The sequence below is a fragment of the Syngnathoides biaculeatus genome, chromosome 7, assembly GCF_019802595.1.
Source record: "Syngnathoides biaculeatus isolate LvHL_M chromosome 7, ASM1980259v1, whole genome shotgun sequence".
NCBI lineage: Eukaryota > Metazoa > Chordata > Actinopteri > Syngnathiformes > Syngnathidae > Syngnathoides > Syngnathoides biaculeatus.
Window position 1 is genome coordinate 30,702,015 of NC_084646.1, and position 21,697 is coordinate 30,723,711.

The 21,697-nt window shown below is 41.3% G+C and overlaps 1 protein-coding gene across 6 annotated transcripts in view; it reads right to left on the reverse strand.

The window, feature by feature from the left end:
- sirt5 (sirtuin 5) overlaps window positions 1-21,299 on the reverse strand; it is a 40,050-nt gene extending 18,751 nt beyond the window's left edge. Inside the window, exons 1-7 of one of the 6 annotated variants that reach the window (XM_061825055.1) lie at window positions 20,858-21,159; window positions 20,472-20,581; window positions 20,259-20,392; window positions 14,239-14,464; window positions 9,074-9,161; window positions 2,625-2,678; window positions 2,409-2,532 (exon numbers count right to left, since the gene is read on the reverse strand). In XM_061825055.1, the coding sequence (XP_061681039.1) occupies window positions 2,409-2,532; window positions 2,625-2,678; window positions 9,074-9,161; window positions 14,239-14,464; window positions 20,259-20,392; window positions 20,472-20,568 (723 nt within the window). In that variant the 5' untranslated portion in view covers window positions 20,569-20,581; window positions 20,858-21,159. The other 5 variants (XM_061825056.1, XM_061825058.1, XM_061825054.1 and 2 more) reach the window with 5 other exon arrangements.
- Between the last annotated feature and the right edge of the window lie 398 nt (window positions 21,300-21,697).

A 21,697-nucleotide genomic window follows, 5' to 3' on the forward strand; every position in this document is an offset into this window, starting at 1 on the left:
TTGTCCTGTTCAATGAATGTCTGATTGGTGAACCTGACATCTACCCTTGCTATCTTTTTTCCCTGGCGCTTCACTCGTCCTCCTCCGCCCTTCTCATTCATGCACATATATTCTGTTTTACTTTGGCCAATCTTCATTCCTCTCCTTTCCAGTGCTTGCTTCCATCTTTCTAATTATTCCCCCGTCTGCTCCCTGCTTTGACTGCAGATCACAATATCATCTGTGAACATCATAGTCCAAGAGAGTCTAACCTTATCTGTCAGCCCATCCATTACTACGGCAAATAGGAAGCGGCTCACCGCGGGTCCCTGATGCAGTCCTACCTCCACCTTAAATTCTTCTGACACACCTATGGCACATCTCTCCGCTGTTCTGCTGCCCTCATACATGTCCTGTACTATTTTAACATATTTCTCTGCCACACCAGACTTACGCATGCAGTACCACAGTTCTTCTCTTGGTACTCTGTCATAGGCTTTCTCTGGGTCTACAAAGAAATAATGTAGCTCCTTCTGACCCTCTCTGTACTTTTCCATGACCATTCTCAAGGCAAATAATGCATCTGTGATACTTTTTCTAGGCATAAAACCATACTGTTGCACGCAGATACTTACTTCTGTCCTGAGTCTAGTCTCCACTACTCTTTCCCATAACTTTGTTTGATGAAGGCTCATATATGTTTGGCACAGTTTTACACCGGAACTCTTCCTGACGCAACCCTCTGCATTTATCCGGGCCGACGATTTTGAACTTCGGGGTGCACAAGATTATAAAAAAATTACTTTTTTTTTTAAACTTGTGAGATACTGGTATACTGCAATATGAAATAATACAGGATCAGTGTTTGGAAAGTTCATTTTCTACATGAACTAGTTCAAAATTCAGTTCCCAAAAAGGAACAGGTTCAGGTCATAGTTCATAATTCAAAATTTTGAACTAAGTTCAGCAGTCCAAAAATGAATTAGTTCACAGTCATATTTTGCCATACATTATGGTGCTGCCGGGTTATTACCTTTAAAACACTCCCATTTCATCGCCCCATTGTTGCCACCCATTCAGTCCACATGAGTAGTCAACTGCAGCACTCACGCCACAATGTTAAAAACAAAGGAAAAACGAGACTGTGAGGTTTTGTTTTTTTTTTAACGAGGAACTAAAACAAAACTGGGACTGTAGTTCCCAATGTGTAGACAAAAACAGTATGACACAACGATGGGGAAATGACTGACAACACTGCATTCTCAGGAGCGCTGGTTGACAATATTAACATACTGTAGCTACTCTTACACGTATTACAAAATAAGATAAATTTGATATGACTACAGAGTGATCACACAGTGTTTTAACTAAAGAATTCTGAAACTAGTAATACTTTTCTTGTAATCCTTTTTTACAATTATGCATTACAAAAGAACCAAGAAACATTCATTCCCATTTTAATTTTAGATACATTTTAATGAACTGATTGTAGACCTCTCAGCAGAAAAACACCTCCAACTCACTAATTTGTGGACACTTAACTCATATTTTACATTTACTAACGCAACATGAAGCCAATATAATATCCCAAATATTAGAAAAAGTTGATTGGGTAAAACATGGAACCTGTAAAATATTTTTTTAATTCTAATTGCTTCTAATTAGGCGGCATGGTGCTCAGCTGGTAGAGCGTTGGCTTCACAGTTATGGTTCAATCCCGGCCCCCCCTGTGTGGAGTTTGCATGTTCTCCCCATGCCTGCGTGGGTTTTCTACGGGCACTCCGGTTTCCTCCCACATTCCAAAAACATGCAACATTAATTGGACACTCTAAATTGCCCCTAAGAGTGATTGTGAGTGCGGCTGTTTGTCTCTATGTGCCCTGCGATTGGCTGGCAACCAGTTCAGGTTGTACCCTGCCTCTTCCCCGTTGACAGCTGGGATAGGCTCCAGCACTCCCCGGGACTCTTGTGAGGATAAGCGGCTAAGAAGATGGATGGATGGATGGATGGATGGATGGATGGATGGATGGATGGATGCTTGAAATTATAGTTTTATCCAGCCAGCCATCATCCGAGACTGAAATTACTCTATCGAGCATTTTCAGAAAATGTGTCTGCAAAAAAATTATTGTAATTGTCGTCGATCTTATGCTCCACTCCTTGTTGTCATGGCAATGAAATCCATTCTTGCATTGACATAGTCCCCAGTATAGAGGGGGAGTGGGTGAAACGTAAATAAATGAATATAACTTTTGCTATAGGCTATTTTCAGAGCAATAATTATTTAACTGGACGATATTTTGACAAAAGTATGTCACAACATATTAAAGTACTGGGAAACTCATTCAAACTGTGTGTGTGTGTGTGTGGGGAGGGGGGGCGGTTGTCAAGATTTTGAATCCTTTCAGCATTCTTGTGCACACACTCACCACTAAGCACAGGTCACAGTTGTCCAGTACTTTCTCTGCTTGAATTAGGATGTCTGAATCAAGAGCCTCTCCAAACCAAACCACAGATGGTCTCAGAAGACCAGAACATTCTGCTTGTTCACACCTGAAAACACACACACAGACACGGACACACACGCACACACACACGTATTGGGGTTCATTTGAAGAGATAAAATACATGGCAAGGCTGCCTACCTGGGAAGATCCTGGACAGGGATCTGAGCATCATGTGTTTCTGGGTCTGGAGCTCTGAGGAAGCAATTTGGTAGGAGCAGTAAAGAACCTATGTCAGTACAAATATTTTCACAGCATTTTGCAAAAACTCCTTCCAAAACCCCAATGGACATTTGGTAATGATTTAATTATATCAAACAGTAGAGTTCAAAACAAAAGTAGTAGAATGTGACCAACCAGAATAATCTATGTTTTCAGTATAGGTTTTAATGCTGGATGTCATATAAGTTACCAGTAGGTGTAATAGATTCTCAGAAAAAACAAGACATAGCATTCATGAAATACGAACCCTTTAGGCTATTTGCTAATTAGGCAATTTGTTGACATGGGTGTGTTAAAAAAAAAAATGTAGGCCTATAGGGGCAAAAGCCAGTGCAATCTGTAGGCCGGTCCCAAGCCTGGATAAATACAGAGGGTTGTGTCCAGAAAGGTGTTCATCTTAAAACTTTGCCAAATAAATATGAGCAATCATCTAAAGAATCCCACAACGAATCAGTCATGGCACGGGTTAACAATGCCTCCCCCCGGCACCGTTAACCTTGGTGGAAATTCAGCTACTGTGGGTCGAAGACAAAGAATGTGAGGAAATCGGATTCATCAGATTTTGAATGTTTGGACTAGAATGGAAAAGCTCAGGAGTTGGCTGATATGATGATTAGGAGAAAGGTTGATATATTGTGAATCTATGAGAGCAGGTGGAAAGGTTGAAAGGCTAGAAGTTTAAGGGGCAGGGTTTAAACTATTTTACCATGGAGTAGTAGAGAAGAGAAATGGAGTAGGGGTTATTTTAAAGGAAGAGCTGGCTAAAAATGTCTTGGATGTGAAAAGAGTATAAGATCAAGTGATGAGGCTAAAACTTGAAATTGAGGGTATGCATAATGTGATTAATCCAGCCCTATGGGGGCACAAGACAGTGCAATCTGTAGGCCAGTCCCACGCTAGGATAAATCCAGAGGGTTGCGTCCGGAAGGACATCTGGCATAAAATAGTGCCAAACAAATGTAAGCGTTTGTCTAAAGAATACCATACCGGCTCGGTCGTGGCTCGTGTTAACAACGTCCGGCCCCGGCACCATTAACCTGCAGGGGATCGGTGGAAATTCAGCTACTGTGGGTCGAAGACAAAGAAGAGGAGGAAAGCAGATTCATCGGCAGAAGGTAAAGAGGAATACACAGAGCCTACAACTGAGTGGAGGGACTTTGAATGTTGGGACTATGACAGGAAAAGCTCAGGAATTGGCTGACATGATGATTAGGAGAAAGGTTGATATATTGTCCATCCAAGAGACCAGGTGGAAAGGTAGTCAGGCTAGAGGTTTAGGAGCAGGATTTAAATTATTTTACCAAGGAGTAGATGGGAAGAGAAATGGAGTAGTGTTATCTTAAAGAAAGAGCTGGCTAAGAATGGAGGTGAAAAGAGTATCAGATCGAGTGATGAGGCTGAAATTTGAAATTGAGGGTATGTATGATGTGATAAGTGGCTATGCCCCACAGGTAGGATGTGAACTAGAGTTGAAAGAGAACATTTGGAACGAACAAGAAGAAAGTAATTCCGAGCATCCCAGACACAGAGAGAGTTGAGATTGGTGATTGGGCTGTTGAATTTTTCAATTTATTCAACAGAATACTATCGGGTGAGAAGATGCCTGAAGAACGAAGGAAAGGTGTGCTTCTTCCCATTTTTAGCAAGCAATATGGAGAGGTGGCTGTGGAGTTTTTGACTAACTTATTCAATAGAATACTGGCGTGAGAGAAGATGCCAGAAGAATGGAGGAAAAGTGTGCCAGTCCCCCTTTTTGAGAACAAAGGCAATGTGCAGACCTGTGGGAACCATAGAGGAATAAAGTTGACGGGCCACATAATGAAGTTATGGGAAAGAGTAGTGGAGGCAAGACTCAGGACAGAAGTAAGTATCTGTGAGCAACAGTATAGTTTCATGCCTAGAAAGAGTAACACAGATGTCGTGAGGATGCTCATGGAAAAGTACAGACAAGGTCAGAAGGAGCTACATTGTGTCTGTGGATCTAGAGAAGGCCTTTGACAGAGTACCAAGGGAGGAACTGTGGCACTGTATGCGTGTGTCTGGTGAGGTGGAGAAATATGTTAGAATACTAAAGGTCATGTATGAGGGCTACAGAACAGTGGTGAGGTGTGCCGTAGATGTGACTGAAGAATTTGAAGTGGACATGGGACTGCATCAGGGATAAGCACTCAGCCCCTTCCTATTCCTGTTCTTCCTGTTCACAGATGACTTTCTGATCTGCAGTGAAATCAGGGAGCAGGTTTGAGGAATAATTAGAAAGAAAGGAATGAAGATTAGCCAAAGTAAAACTGTGTGAATGAGAGGGCTGGAGGGGGAAGAGTGAGGCTCCAGGGAGAAGTGATCGCGAGGCTGGACGACTTCAAATACCTGGGGTCAACAATCCAGACCAATGGTGAGTGTGGTAAGGAAGTAATGGAACAAGTCCAAGGGGGTTGGAACAGGTGGGGGAAGGTGTCTGGTGTGTTACGTAACAGAAGAGTGTAGGCTAGGATGAAGGGCAAAGTATATTAAACATTGGTGAGGCCAGCCATGATGTATGGATTAGAGACAACCGGAAGCAGAGCTGGAGGTGGCAGAAATGAAGATGTTGAGGTTCTCTCTAGGAGTGGGCAGGTTTGATAGGATTAGAAATGAGCTCATTAGAGGGACAGCCAAAGTTGGATGTTTTGGAGACAAGATTCGAGAGAGCAGACTTCGATGGTTTGGACATGTTCAGAGGTGAGAGAGTGAGTATATTGGTAGAAGGGTGCTGAGGATAGAGCTGCCAGGCAAAAGAGCGAGAGGATGACCAGCGAGAAGATTGATGGATGTTGCGAGGGAAGACATGAGGGCAGTTGGTGTTAAGAGAGGAAGATGCAGGAGATGGGCTAAGATGGAAATGTTAGAGAGGAAGATGCAGGAGATAGGCTTAGATGGAAAAAGATGACACGCTGTGGTGACCCCTAATGGGAGAAGCCGAAACAAAAGAAGAATAAGGGGTGTGTTTAAAAAAAAAAACAGTACAATCTCCCGTTGACGTGACAAACTCAAAACTACTTTGTACAAACCTTTTTGTTTCAAGGGTTTACTAATCCTTATTATTACTGTTTCACATCTGTGTGGCATGGAGTCAACCAATTTATGGCACTTTTCATCTGTTCTTCCACTCCAAGCTTCCTTCACGACATTCCACAATTCTTGTAGACTTCCTGGTTTTGCTTCATTCAGAATCAGCGTTTTTGATGTCACCCCACAGGTTCTTTATTGGATTAACGTCTGGGGATTGGACTGGCCAATCCATGATGTTAATTTTGTTGATTTGGAAACAAGATTTTGCATGTTTACGTGGGTGTTTGGGGTCATTGTCTTGTTGAAACACCCATTTCACGGGCATGTCCTTTTGAGCATAAGGCATCATGACCTTTTCAAGTATTTTGACATCTACAAACCAATCCATGATCCATGGTATGTGATAAACAGCCCACCACCATGGCATGAGAACCATGCCCATATCATGATGCTTGCACCACCATGCTTCAATGTCTTCATTGTGTACTGTGGCTTGAATTCAGAGTTTGGACATCGTCTCACCGTCTGTGGCCCCTGGAGCCAAAAATAAAATTTTAATCAGTCCATAAAATGTTTTATCCATTTCTCTTAAGGCCAGTTGATGTGTTCTATGGCAAATTATTGCTTCTTCTGCATATACCTTTAATTTTTAACAAAGGGACTTTCCGAGGGATTCTTGTAAATGGATTAGCTTCACACAGACATCTTCTCACTGTCACAGTATTTACAGGTAATGCCAGACTGTCTTTGATAATCTTGGAGCTGATCATTAGCTGAGCCTTTGCCATTCTCGTTATTCTGTGATCTATTTTCCTGATTGTCTTACGTTTTGTGCCACGTGTCTCTGGTTTTGCTCTCCATTTTGAGGAATTGGATATAATTTTAGCTGAAGAGTCTATTTTTCGCACCTCTTTTGCAGGTTTCCCCTCTCCAATCAAACTTTTAATCAAAGTATACTGTTCTTCTGAACAATGTTTTGAATGACCCATTTTCCTCTGGCTTTCAAGGAGAAATGCATGTTCAACAGGTGTTGGCTTCGTCCTTAAATAGAGGCCACCTGATTCACACCTGTTTTTCACAAAATTGATGACATCACTGATTGAATGCCACACTGATTTTATTTTGAACACACCCTTTCAACAAATTGCCAAATTGCACAGCCTTAAGAGCGTGTATGCCATGAATGCCGGGTTTGTTGGTGTTCTGAGAATCTACTGCACCAACTGGTGACTTGTTTGATATGTAGCAATAAAAAATATACTGAAAACAGGGATTAATCTGGTTAGTCACAATGGACTGTTATTATTTTGAACACTACTGTACAAATGGAAGCACCAATATTTTCCATCGATTAGAAAGAAAATGCAATCACACAACTACAATATGCATGAGTAAAGATTATCTGTTTGTTAAATGTCCCATAAGTGTGAATTTAAGTGAGAATTGTTTGTCTCTATGTGCCATGGAACTTGACTGACAATGGTTTCCTCCACCGCTCACTTCATGAATAGACAGTCTTGTTATTTCATCCTACTTGACCAGACATGGATAAATACGGCCAACGGGTCATATATGGTCCATTTGGCTTTTCAATCTGCCCCGCCGAATTTATCCACTTAAAAAAAAAAAAATCAAAATCATTCATCAATCAGTCATTTCAACTTTTCCCTGGAATACCAGCCTTTCCCCAATAGATGGCACACTAAACATTGATGGAACTTTGTTGGAGTGTAGTGTAATCATTAATTCACTCTTATTTTCTTAATTCACTCTTATTATTTTTGAGTATTCAATAAAGAGCGGACACCATAATATTTTTTCACTGAAGTACAATCAATGGCTACGTGTCTCATATGCCAAGAAGCTGTTGCATGCATGTACAATATCAGCCGCCACTTTGCAACCAAGCATGAAACTTATGCTCGCCAACTATCAATGAAAGAACGACGGCTACTCCACAGAGGAAAGTGTTTCAACAAGTGTGGGACCTCAAAGAGGAGATCAGCTCTTTTTTGGAGTTAAGGCGGAAATCTGATCACTTTACCGAGCTGAATTACATGAGCTGGCTTTGTGATTTTGCATTTGCTGTTGACATGTTTTCACATATGAACTGAACATGAAGCTAAAGGGGAAAGATCAGTTTGCGCATGACATACTGTATATACAAATGTAAGAGCCTTCAAATCCAAGCTGATTTTATTCTCCACATAAATGTCAAACAAATATTTTAATCATTCCCCAAACTAGCCACACAGAGAGAGGCCACCTGAAACTTGAAGTAATACTGCAAATCACTGGACGACCTGCACCGAAAATTCTGCCATCGGTTCTTTGACCTGCACTGATATTTCTGCCATTGGATCTTTGATTTTGATAAAATTGAGACACCACTTCAGCAGGTGTCTTGTTCGTTGTCACAGGACCCTGAAACCTCACCGCTGGAGCTGAAAATTGAACGGATCGATCTCGTCTGACTCTGCTTCAAAGCAGAAGTTGAAGTCTCTTCAACTGAATGACTTTTATGCTTCACTCAACAAAGCCACCTTTCCTAACCTCCGGAGGACAGCACAGAGGATTCTGCTGTTGTTTGGCTTGACCTATGTGTGTGAGCACTTTCAGCATTATGAACATCAACAAAGTTCATCACAGAGCCAAGTTAACTGACGAACACCTCAGATCTATGTTGAGAATTGCCACAACAAAGCTAACTTCAGACTTTGATGCGCTGACAAAAAAAAGGAGACCCACAACACTTGTTCCGACTAAAATTAGTGAGTTTTTGTGTTGCTTACAGAATGGAATGCTAGAAAGAGTGATTTTTATTTTTAAGCGCATTTACGCAGCGGAATAGAAAATGAGCAGAGCAGAAATGACTTTTTAACTTTGAGTCTTCAATTGAAACCTGTTGTGTGCGATTTTAATCTATTTACAGTTTATTATCTCAGTATTGTGGCAAATAGTGTGTAAATACTGCATCTTCCATATTCATTGAGGCAAACATACTACATGAGGGCTATTTTGCACATTTGAAATACCCTGTCTGCAGTGCACACTATTAGTAAATTGAGTTGTACATTTATTTGCGTGTGCATACTGTACTATGAGGTACTGGCTCGACCCCGCTATCAAATTTCAGAACCCAATGTAGTCAGCGAGTCAAAACGTTTGGCCACCCCTGTACTATATAATCAAATGACATTAAAAATTATGTTTTCAATTTCAAATGAGACACCTTAATCAGCCTGCTTTGTGCAGTGCTGTGCTGAAAACACACAAAGTTGGGATTGAAAAAAGAATTACAAACTTAATATCTCGCTTACCCTTTACCCTCAAGAGCAGCACAAATGGGGCTGTTGTAAGTGGCTCTTTCAGTCCCACAACTAACACAGCGTGTTTTAAAAAGACTTCCTGGATTTACAGAAGAAAGAAAAAACAAAATGGTCAAAGAGGAAAACAAACCAGTTTCTGTATTAACATGCTTACATTATAAGGACAGTGGAAGCACAAACGAACAATTTGTAATTCCAGCAGACGTTCTACTCTTAAAAGTCAAACTATGCTCATAATGGATATGATACACACCGGCTAAAATAAGTATTTAACACATCACCATTTTTCTCACTAAATATACTTACATGTATTATTGACCAAAAAAATCCACCAGATATTAGAAACAACTCAGGTAATCCATACATACAAACAAAGTGGAATAAATTAGCCCAGAATTTGTGTGTAAAAATGTAAAATGACACACGGAAAAAAGTATAGCACACATGAAGAAAGGAAGTAGCAAAAAGGCATGGAAAGCCAAGACATCACCAAAAATCTATCAAGAATCAAACAGCTATCCAGCCCCCTCTCAGTGTAAATGAATATCAGCTGGTTTGGTCCTAACTGATGGTCTACAAAAAGGTCTCATTACCAAGATGTGAGTCAAGACACATCTCATGATGGGTAAGAGCTAAGAGCTGTCACAATATCATCTCAAACTATCTTGAAACAATGACATTGGTTACAGGCGCATATCTAAGCTTCTGAATGCTATAGTAAGTGCGGTTGGGGCCATAATACATAATTGGAAAGCCAAACATGCTACCCGAAAATATGCCCCTATCAGATGCTTCTTGCAAGATTTCTGACAGAGGAGTAAAAAAAAACGACAATTTGCCCTAGAGCCAAGGTCTCTCTTTGGCAGCCATGGCTCACTGGTTAAGATCATAACCTGCCACCATAGGGGACCTAAGTTCAAGAACCTGACTAGACCATCCACGCCCTGTCCTTTAGCAAAACAATGATACCTGGAAATCCCCCCCACCCCCAGGCGCTTCAGCTACCCCCTGCTCCAGAATGTTCATTGTGATTGGTAAAATGCAGAGAACAAATTTTGTGTGGATGCATGCATGTTCATGAGAAAAAAAAGATGATGATTCTTCTTCCCTCTCACTTTTGTATGAAGGATATTCTTTTTGTGGTGGTAAGACTAAAGTAAAGGGTAAAAGCTTGATGTCTTGAACCTTTTCCGTTGTTTGCAAAAACTTTCTTTTTTGTGATAAAACCCCACAAAGACAAGATTACTTCCTTACTTTGAAAAAAATATTGCCAAACCAAAGCTCTCATCACGCAAGAACCCATTGCAGAAAAAAGGATGTCAAAGCTCATTTAATGATTGCTGAAAAACATTTGGACAAGTCAGCTACATATTGGGAGAACATAGCCTGGTAAAGCTGATAGAATGCCCCTGCCAATCAACTGTCTTGAATCTAATCAAAAATTTATGGAAAAAACTTAAAACTCGAGGTCCATAAAAGAAGCCCACAGAACCTCCAATATTTGAAGGCTGCTTGTGTTAAGGAATAGCCCAATGTATGTTACTAGTTTCTCCATACAGGAGGCATCTTGGAGCTGTCATTGCAAACAGACTTTTGTGCCGAGGACTGAATACCAGTTGGCATGTTCATTACTTTTCCCCTGTGTCCTTTCACATTACTACACACATCAATTTCTGCTTTGCTCAAATTTAATTTTGTGTGTATCGATTACTTCAGTAGTTACCAATGTCTGGTAAATGTTATATGTCAATAGCACCTTTTGAAATCCATCCATCCATCCATTTTCTTTGCTGCTTATCCTCACAAGGGTCGCGGGAGTGCTGGAGCCTACCCCAGCTGTCAACAGGCAGGAGGCGGGGTACACCCTGAACTGGTTGCCAGCCAATCGCAGGGCACATCGAGACAAATAGCCACACTCACAATCACACCTAGGGGCAATTTAGAGTGTCCAATTATTGTTGCATGTTTTTTGGGATGTGGGAGGAAACTGGAGTGCCCGGAGGAAACCCACACAGACACAGGGAGAACATGCAAAGAGTGAGCCTAACACTTTACCAGCTGATCCACCATGCCGCCACCTTTTGAAATATATTTCAAGATTCAACTCCGTCCTCAAAAAAGCCCAGCAAAGGATGTACTTTTTGCGGCTTCTGAGAAAGCACGGCCTGTCACAAGAGCTACTGAGACAGTTCCACACAGGGACATTCAATCAAACTCCATCACAGTCTGGTTTGGGGCTGCCACAAAAAAGGACAAACTCCGACTGCAACGGACAATAAAAACCACTGAACGGATTGTTGGCACCATTCTACCCACTATTGAAGGCTTGCACGCAACGTGAACTAGGTCCAGAGCGGGCAGAATCCTTTGGGACCCTCCACATCATGGCCAACAGCTCTTCCACCTCCTTCCGTCGGATATGAACTTACAGATCAATGCAAGTTAAAACTAGCAGGCATTGAAACAGTTTTTTTTCCCTCTGGCAATTAAGTAATTAAATTCTTGCTCACCAAACCTACTATTTTCTGCCTTGTGCCATTGTTGGGAGAAACACTCACAGTATTAGTATTAGTATTAGTAATGTACCGTATTTTGTAGACTATTGCTCGATTCGTCACTTTAAACTGCTCCCTTTGCACAACTGTCATTGCACTGGTCTATAACGGGAACCGCAAACGGCCAGTAAAGGCACTCTGAACAAAATTAACACAATGTGGGACGTTGACACACTCTTATCTCTCACCTGTTCTAAATGAAAAGTACTTTACTACTTGCACATCTGTGACTCTTATAAGGAGTAGTTCCTATAAACAGAAATGTCGCTTGTTCTTTGTTCTTGTTACTTTATTGTTCTTTATTCTGAATGTCATACCAGGGCAGCAAACTGCCGGAGCAAAATTCCTTGTGTGTTTTTACACAGTTGGCCGATGAAGCTGATGGTGATGAGAAAAAATTGTGACATATTAAATACTTATTTCAGACGCTGTAATTCAAAAGCAGAAGAGTTCTGGCTTTGTCTTATACAGTGCCCTGTGAAAGTATTCGGACACCTTGAACTTTTCAACCTTTCATCACATTTCAGGCTTCAAACACAAAGATATAAAATTTGAATCAACAACAAGTGGGACACAACTGTGAAGTGGAACGAAATTTATTGGATATTTTAATTTTTTTAACAAATAAAAACCTGAAAAGTGTGGCGTGCAATATTATTCGGCCCCCTTGCATTAATACTTTGTAACGCCACCTTTTGCTGCAATTACAGCTGCAAATCGCTTAAGGTATGTCTGTATCAGTTTTGCACATCAAGAGACTGAAATCCTTGCCCATTCTTCCTTGCAAAACAGCTCAAGCTCAGTGAGTTTGGATGGAGAGCGTTTGTGAACGGCAGTCTTCAGCTCTCCCCACAGATTCTCGATTGGATTCAGGCCTGGACTTTGACTTGGCCATTCTAACACCTGGATATGTTTATTTGTGAACCATTCCATTGTAGATTTGGCTTTATGTTTTGGATCATTGTCTTGTTGGAAGATAAATCTCCGTCCCAGTCTCAGGTCTTTTGCAGACCCCAACAGGTTTTCTTCCAGAATGGTCTTGTATTTGGCTCCATTCATCTTCCCATTAATTTTAACCATCTTCCCTGTTCCTGCTGAAGAAAAGCAGGCCTAAACCATGTGGCTGCCACCAACATGTTTGACAGTGGGGATGATGTGTTCAGGGTATTGAGTTGTGATGCTTTTACGTCAAACATATCTTTTTTGTATTGTAGCCAAAAAGTTCGAGAGCACCTTCTTCCACTTGTTTGGTGTGTCTCCCAGGTGGCTTGTGGCAAAATTTAAATGAGAATTTTTATGGATATCTTTGGAAAATATCTGTCTTCTTGCCACAATTCCATAAAGGCCAGATTTGTGCAGTGTACGAGTGACTGTTGTCCTATGGACAGACTCTCCCACCTCAGCTGTAGATCTCTGCAGTTTATCCAGAGTGATCATGGGCCTCTTGGCTGCATCTCTGATCAGTCTTCTCCTTGTTCAAGGTGAAAGTTTCGAGGGACGGCTGGGTCCTGGTAGATTTGCAGTTGTCTGTTACTCCTTCCATTTCAATATGATTGCTTGCTTTTCATATCCAAATCCGGCTTTAAACTTCTCCACAACAGCATCTTGGAGCTGCCTCTTGTGTTCCTGGGTCTTCATGAAGCTCTCTGGACTTTAAACAGAACCCTGAGACTATCACAGCGTAGGTGCATTAAAACAGAGACTTGATTACACACAGGTGGATTCTATTTATCATCATAAGTCAACAATGACTCATTCACAGATCCTCTCTGAACTTCTGGAGTGAGTTTGCTGCACTGAAAGTAAAGAGGCTAAATAATATTGGCACAACCGACTTTTCAGTTTTTTAACAAATTATATAGTTTAGTATAAAATATCCAATAAATTTAATTCCACTTCAGTATTGTGTCCCACTTGTTGATTCTTGACAAAAAAATGACATTTTATATCTTTATGTTTGAAGCTTCAAATGTGGCGAAAGGTTGAAAAGTTCAAGGAGGCTGAATACTTTCACAAGGCCCTGTAAAAACTATCCCAAAAAAGATCAAATAAAGAAAAAATTGTCAGAATTAAACATTTGAAAAAGATCATAATTCATCCACCAATTTCATACATTGTAGCTAGGATTTATTAAAATGTTATCACTTATACAGACTTGCTTGTCAATGAACCCAAAGCCGAACTGGTGACAATTCCTTAGGTAATGGACTATTAAGTGGTTTTCACTTACATACTTCATCCCATTCATCTATTTTCCATACCACTTATCCTCACTATGGTCATGGGCATGCTGGGGTGCACACCCATTACTGGTCACCAGCCAATCGCAGGGCAAATTTAAACACAAAAACATTCACAACTTTGGACAATTTAGACACTTCAATTAACCTCCCGTGCATTTTTTTTGGGAACGTAGGAAGGAATCAGACTGCTCGGAGAAAACCCAAACAGGCATGCAAACTCCACACAGGGGAGGCCGAACTTGAACCCGCATCCTCAGAAATGAGAGGCAGACGTGCTAACCAGTCATTTCAATGTGGCGGATATTTACAGTAATTGTTAAAGGAAAAATCCAATCGATTCTTGTGTTTCAGTAATTACCATGAATTTCGATTATATTTTTAGTTCCAGCACGCCGGTGAAGTTCATCAATGTTTTGAGTAATGACAGTGACTCCACGGCCCTGTTTAGCCAGACGCTTCTCACACTCTGCAATGGCCAGGTGAGCGGCATTTGGTGTTTTCACAAGCATGACTTCACGGCGGTAGTGGTAAAATTCCCAGACACGTGAGGGATTTCTTGAGAAAGCCTCAGGAGTGGCAAGATCCTACAAAGGCAAAGGAGCAAAATTCATATATATATATATATATATAATATATATATATATAACACAGGTTTACCTTAGGTATTGCTTGAAGTCTACTGAGCTCTCCTACTCAACCTGAAAAGAATAAGCGGTGGTGGATGGAAGTAAAAAGTACAAACACCAATAGATAAAAGAACTCACACTTCTTTTTCTTCTCTTGTTAGGGGTTGCCACACAGCGTGTCATCTTTTTCCATTTAAGCCGATCTCGTGCATCCTCCTCTCTAACACCCACTGCCCTCATGTCCTCCCTCACAACACCCATCAACCTTTTCTTTGGTCTTCCTCTCACTCTTTTCCATGGCATCTCCATCCACAGCACCCTTCTACCAATATACTCACTCTCTCGCCTCTAAACATGTGCAAACCTTCGTAGTCTGCTCTCTCTCACCTTGTCTCCAAAACATCCAACTTTGGCTGTCCCTCTAATGAGCTCATTTCTAATCCTATCTAACCTGTTCACACCATGCAAGAACCTCAGTATCTTCATTTCTGCCACCTCAAGTTCTGCTTCCTGTTGTTTCTTCAGGGCCACTGTCTCCAATCCGTACATCATGGCCGGACTCACCACTATCTTCCTCATCTGCTTGGATAACTTAATGTGTGTCACTTGCCAAAGCATGGTACTGTTGCTTATTTACTTTAAACTTAGCTTGCAGGAAATGTGAAGGCAGACTTTATTTTATTCTGCTTTCTGTATGTTCCACGCATACCATACCTTATGTAATTAATTAAACGGATTACTTGCACTCCATACTGGATATATATATATATATAGCCATCCATCCATTTTTTAGATTGTCCAATTAATGTTGCATGTTTTTGGGATGTGGGAGGAAACCATAGTGCCGGGAGAAAACCTACGCAGGTGGGTCCGGGATTGAACCCGGGACCTCAGAACTGTGAGGCCAACGCTTTACCGCCTGAATATATATATATATATATAATTATTATTTTGTTTTATATATATATATATATATTTTTTTTAAATTATTATTATAATTTTTTTTGTAAAGCATTGGCCTCAAAGTTGTGAGGTCAGGTCCATAACCCTAACCCTATTCAAACGACTTGTACAAATCAGACATTGAGCAAAAATATTTTCAAAAAAAGCTTTAGAGTTTGACCAAATTATTGTAGTCCAAACACCTGAGCATAGCCAAACACAGTTGAACGGGCAGCCGAGTCAAGCAGAAAAACGTCAAATGCACACGGGGTAATAGCCGAGACGAGCCACGGCTCATTATGCATTAGGCAGCTATAGCGTAAACACTCCCATCACGTATGTGAGTGTTTCTAAAGTAATTTTATTTAAGATTTTTTAATATATTTTATGGATATTATTATATATATATTTTCTTTTTCAGTATTTTCTTACCCTGGTGGGGACAGTGGATCAGCTGGTAAAGCGTTGGCCTCAGTTCTGAGGTCCCAGATTCAATCCCGGACCCGCCTGTGTGGAGTTTGCATGTTCTCCACGTGCCTGCGTGGGTTCTCTCCGGGCACTCGGGTTTCCTCCCACATCCCACAAACATGGAACATTAATTGGACACTCTAAATTGTCCGTAGGTGTAATTGTGAGTTCGGCGGTTTGTCTCTATGTGCCCTGCAATTGGCTGACAAAGAGTTCAGGGTGTACCCTGCCTCCTGCCCATTGACAGCTGGGATAGGCTTCAGCACTCCCCGCGACCCTCACGAGGACGAGCGGCAAAGAAAATGGATGGATGGATTTTATTAGCCCTTGGCCCAAATAAAGACGAGATACCAGCTACCAGCAGCAAAAGAAAATGAAAAGTGGTGTAAACTGCAGTGGATTTAAGGAAGGAGAAGATTGCTAAGTATCAAAATGGTATAGTAAATGGTTCTTTATACTCATACATGCGGCGACCAAGCTGATGTCACTGCGGCTATCCCGTGTGTAGTTTCCCTTTGTATTTGTGTGCAACTCACGCGTGTAGCGGGGTAATGGTGAATACGTCATCACAAACTAAAATGGGCCAATCAAAAGGGATTAGCTCTCGCCGGGCAGCAACTTTTTTTGACGTGCATGGCAAGCTGCACAAGCTGTGCAGAGCTGCTGTGCAGGGCAATGTGGAGGTCACATGATGCATTGCAGGCGTTGCCAATCGCAGGAGTATAAAGTCACCTTAGATCAACTCTTTCGACCATCCTAAACAATAAAGATGTAGGCCACAGATGTTAAAAGGAATGGAGAAACTACTTTTGATATTTATCAAGAAAAAGAGTTGGTAGGGGATAGTATCAGTGAGGCTATTATTTATGAAAAAGCCTCACAAATTTATTGCAATCTCTAAAAGGATTCCCTCCTGGTCCTGAAGGCAGTACCAGTGTCTTTACTTTCAAAGCCAGCAGAGGCTGGTTTGAAAAGTTTACAGAACTGGCATTCACAGTGCAGCTAGGCATGGGGAGGCAGTTAGTACAAATAAAGAGGCGGCTGAAAAATATGTGCAAGAATTCAGTGACTATGTGAAAGGAGAGGGGTTTTAATTCTGATGAAAGTGGGCTTTTCTGGAAGCACATGAACAACAAAATATACATGATAAAAGAGGAAAAAGCATTGTCCAGGCATAAACCTATGATGGATCGGCTAACACTTTTGTTCTGGTGTTATTGTCGTAGCGACTGTAAGGTGAAGCCCTTACTGGTCTACCATACAAACAACCCAAGGGTTTTGAGAAAAAAAATCGTCATGAAAAGTAAGTTGCCTGTAATATGGAAGGCTAACAGAAAGGCTGGATCACAAGACAGTTGCTCAATGAGTGGATACACAAGGTTTTCACCAAGCAAGTGAAGTACTATTTGAAGGAAGAAGACCTACCAGTGAAGTGACCTTTACTGATGGACAACAGTCCTGCTCGCCCTCCTGCTGTATAGGAGGATTTAGTTGATGCAAAGATAAATTCTTACCACCACCCCCCTCTCCCGTTACCACCCCGATACTTCAGCCTATGGACAAACAAGTCATTTCCGACTTCAAGAAACCACCTGAAAGCATTCTTCCAAAATTGTTTTCCAGTGACCGATGACACACAGTTAAATAAGACCACTTTTCCATTTTGAATTGCATCAATCTCATTGACAGCACTTGGAGTCAAGTGTCTCAACAAACCTTGAATTGTTCATGAAGAAAACCAGAACATGACCATGTGCGCTATTAGCCTGAGAGTTCCCGTCACTGCTGTCATTGAAATTGCTCTCGTTGACAACTGTGTCCTTGGGAAAAACCATGGGACTCGAGTTGGACAATGAAGACATCGGACAACTGGTGGAGGGTCATTCAGCTCACAATTTAAGAGCTGTTGCACCTCCAGCATGAGAAGCAGAAGACATCGGTGGAGGAAATGTCGTCCGATGAGGAAGAGGGAAGTGAGAAAGTTCAGAGTTCTGTCATAAAAGAAGTGTACACTAAGTGGGGTCAAGTGCACCAATTCATAGAAAAACTCCACCCGGATAGCGTTGGTGAATATAGGAGTCAACATTTTTAATGATAACATCATGGATTGCTTTAGGAAAATTCTGCAACAAAGGAAAAACAGTTTACATTGGATGTTTTTCTCTCATAGAAGGTCGGGTTGAAGTTAGGAGACAGAGAAGAGGAAAAAAAGCCCAAGAGGAGAATTACCCAGTCAAATCAAGGAGGGTGACTCCTCTTCTAAGGAGTAAACCTTCCTCCTTCCCTCCATCCATCCACGAATGCCATTACATCGTAAGCAAGAATGAAGATTATACACATTTAAATTGATTTTACAATTTACTGTGTTTACAATTAATATGCATTTTTATTGTTTAAATACAGAGTGCACATGTTTTTAAATTGGAATTAAAATGGTAAATTACTATTTGGAGTTTGGGAATGCTGTTAACTCATGAACATTATTTCTTATCGGAAAACAATCTTTGCGTTTGATCAAATCAGACTTCGAACACTACACAAGAACAAATTATGTTTGAACTCAGAGGTTCCATTGTGTATATATATATATATATATATATATATATATATATATATATATATATATATCTCGGAGATAACTGGGAAAGACTGCAGCACGCCCACAGTCCTGAGTGAGGATAAAAATGAATGAATATATATAAAGTGGCATGGTGGCTGACTCATTAGCACATCTTGCCTGACAGTTCAAATGCGGCCACGCTTGTGTGGAGTTTGCATGTTCTCCTTGTCCGTAGATAAGTTTTCTCCCGGTACTCCGTTTCCCACATCCCAAAAACATGCATGGTAGGTTAATTGAAGACGCAAAATTGACCGTAGGTTTGAATGCGAGTGTGAATTATTTTCTATGTGCCCTGCGATTGGCTGACGATCACTTCAAGGTGTACCCTGCTCCTCGCTTGAAGATACAGGAACTGGGTTAAGGCCTGTTTATACTTCCAAGGCCCATATTGTAATGATACGTAACCCACATATTCGGCTAAACGGCCCCTAATTGACACTCACACGGTACAAATTATCGCCACATGTAAATGCCTCGGAGAGCATCTCTCATGATTGGTCCATTTTAGTCAAATGGTAGGTGTGATTGTGAGTGACACTGGTTGTTTGTCTCTAGCTGTCCTGCGATTGGCTGGCAACCAATTCACGGTGTAACTTGCCTCCAGGCTGAACACAGCTGGGATAGGCTCTAGCACTCCTGCAATCCTTGTGAGGATAAGCGGCTCAAATAACAAATTAATGGATGGGTCAAATGTTGTGATGACATTAGGCCTCTTTATATTCACGTGGGTGGTGACCGCGCTGATGTCATTGCATCTTTCCCGCACGTAGTTTCCCCTTATCCTTGAGCCCAACATACATGCGCATTTTCGACATTGTCATGCGGTTCTTCTCCAAGTCAGTGGTGTCACTATAGCTGGTATTTTTTAGGACGCCACATGGTGGAGTTTCCTCAGCACTTTTTGGTAATTTCAAGTAACCATTTTTACTTTCCCTTCCATAAAAAGAAGCTAAGCTACAACAATGACAACTGCGGAACAGTGTCTGCTTAAACAAATGGAAATAAATGACCAGATGATATGTTAAATTATTCTGCAACATCGGTCAACAGGATGAAGGTGCCGGCATAGGTCGTATGTGGAGGGAGGAATTGAGAGGACAACATCAGAACATGTGACTAAAAACGGAGAGAGATAATCTCTGAGGCTTTCTCTGCGCAGAATTTTTTTCTGAAGTGTTTGCACCAAGTTACACAAACGGTGCGCGGGGGCAATGCGTATGTCATGTGATGCAAAACAGGCAACGGCCCAAGCGAGGGAGTGAAAAAGAAGCCTGAACTCAGCTTTGCGCTTAGTTCCTCAATACTGCCTTCGTGACTTTCATTTCATGGTCACATGTACTTGCCACCTTCTTGATTGATGTTGCACAATAATTAAATACATTTTCTGGTCATCTTGGTCACCAGTGTTGTTGTTTTGATCCTTGTTTCAGAAAGTAACAATGGCTACCAGAATTGGTGAGAAAAACCCTGGGTGTCCTAGCCGATACCACCACTAGCGACATCACCTACTTGGAGGAGAACTGCAGCACATTTAAAAAACAGTGTGTATGGATTGCGCTCAAGTACAGAGGCAAACCTCATGGGGTATAGCCTCAGTGATGTCAAAATTGTTTCCCCCAAGGCTCCAGCTTGGTCGTGACCTTACTGAGGATAAATGGGATGAAACGAAAAAAATACATTCATCATTAATCAACATCATAAAGAAAAGATGTAGCTACAAACCTGCGCTTGCCACTTCCTCCAATAGCCCCCGGCCCCTCTGAAGGTGGGGACTCCGCTCTCCGCACTAACCCCTGCTCCTGTGAGGATGGCTATATTGGAGGCCTTGGAGAAGATCTCCCTAAATGCTGCCCGGTCTGTGCAAGGATGTCCATTCAAGACAGTTCCAATTACTTATCTGTTCTATGTGTCAAGTCAATGAGAATGTGTGCTTACTTGAACTGGGTCTGGTCATACTTTGGCTGTCCCAACCTCTTCTCAGGGGAGCACAAAGGTTTACCAGGCCCCTTGAGGTCAGCTGGCGTACAATCATCAAGTTTCAACAACTAGGGACAAAGTAGCATTATCTTTGTCAGCACTGCTTCAATGTTTTGTTTTGTATCAGTAATAACTTGGAGTTACTACGTTTTAATGCCATACAATAACTTGACATTGTCTCTTTGACAGATGCATACATAATGTCTGCTTCGTTATACTCTTCACAGACAATTTATTATGACATTCAATTTTCATGTCCATTGTCCAAGCAACTTATCCTCACAAGGGTCGCGGGAGTGCTGGAGCCTATCCTAGGTAACTTCAAGCAAAAGACAACCTACAACCTGAATTGGTCGCCAGTCAATCGCAGGGCACATATCGATCACTGAGGGGGAATGGATCCCGCCGCCCACTCCAAAGACAGCCAGACTGATGCGCAGAAACTATGCTATATCCTCGTAGCTAGTTTTTGTAGCAGTTTTTTTTTTTTTTTTTTTTTTTTACTGACAGTTAGCAAACAATACAACGCTGTTTCTCTTGGTAACTTTGATTGTACAGCGGTATCTACTGCATGAAAATGCAACGACGTTTATGTACACAGTCATACAATTCCATATTTGAAAGCAAAAGAGATTATAAAATTGTCCACAACCTGTCAGACCGTGACAATCGAGCTGAGACACTTCCGCTTCCGGATTTCCGCCTGTACTTTCTTATTTCTAAATTTCGAACTAATAAATTAACCCAGTCACAAGTGATATGTAGTATAAAGCAGGAGAGAAACATTGCATTGTATATTGACAACGATAAAAGGAGAAATCAAAATGGGTCTCGATACGTAAAATAATCATTTGAAGAATAAAAAAGACCAGCAGGGGGAGCACTCAGACCACATACTGTACAATATACACTACAGTAATTTGGTACGCTTCGTGTGCAGTAATAACAGGACAACAGACCCATGCTTCAGGAATTCCAAGCTCCAGGAATCAGTACAACATTCTCCTCTGCAGCAACGTGGATGTAAAACAATAGTATCTATGTAGAATGGCCTCCCTGGCCAGCTGAGGCATATACAGTACATATGTATGGGGGGGTAGATAGATAGATAGATAGATAGATAGATAGATAGATAGATAGATAGATAGATAGATAGATATAGATAGATAGATAGATAGATAGAT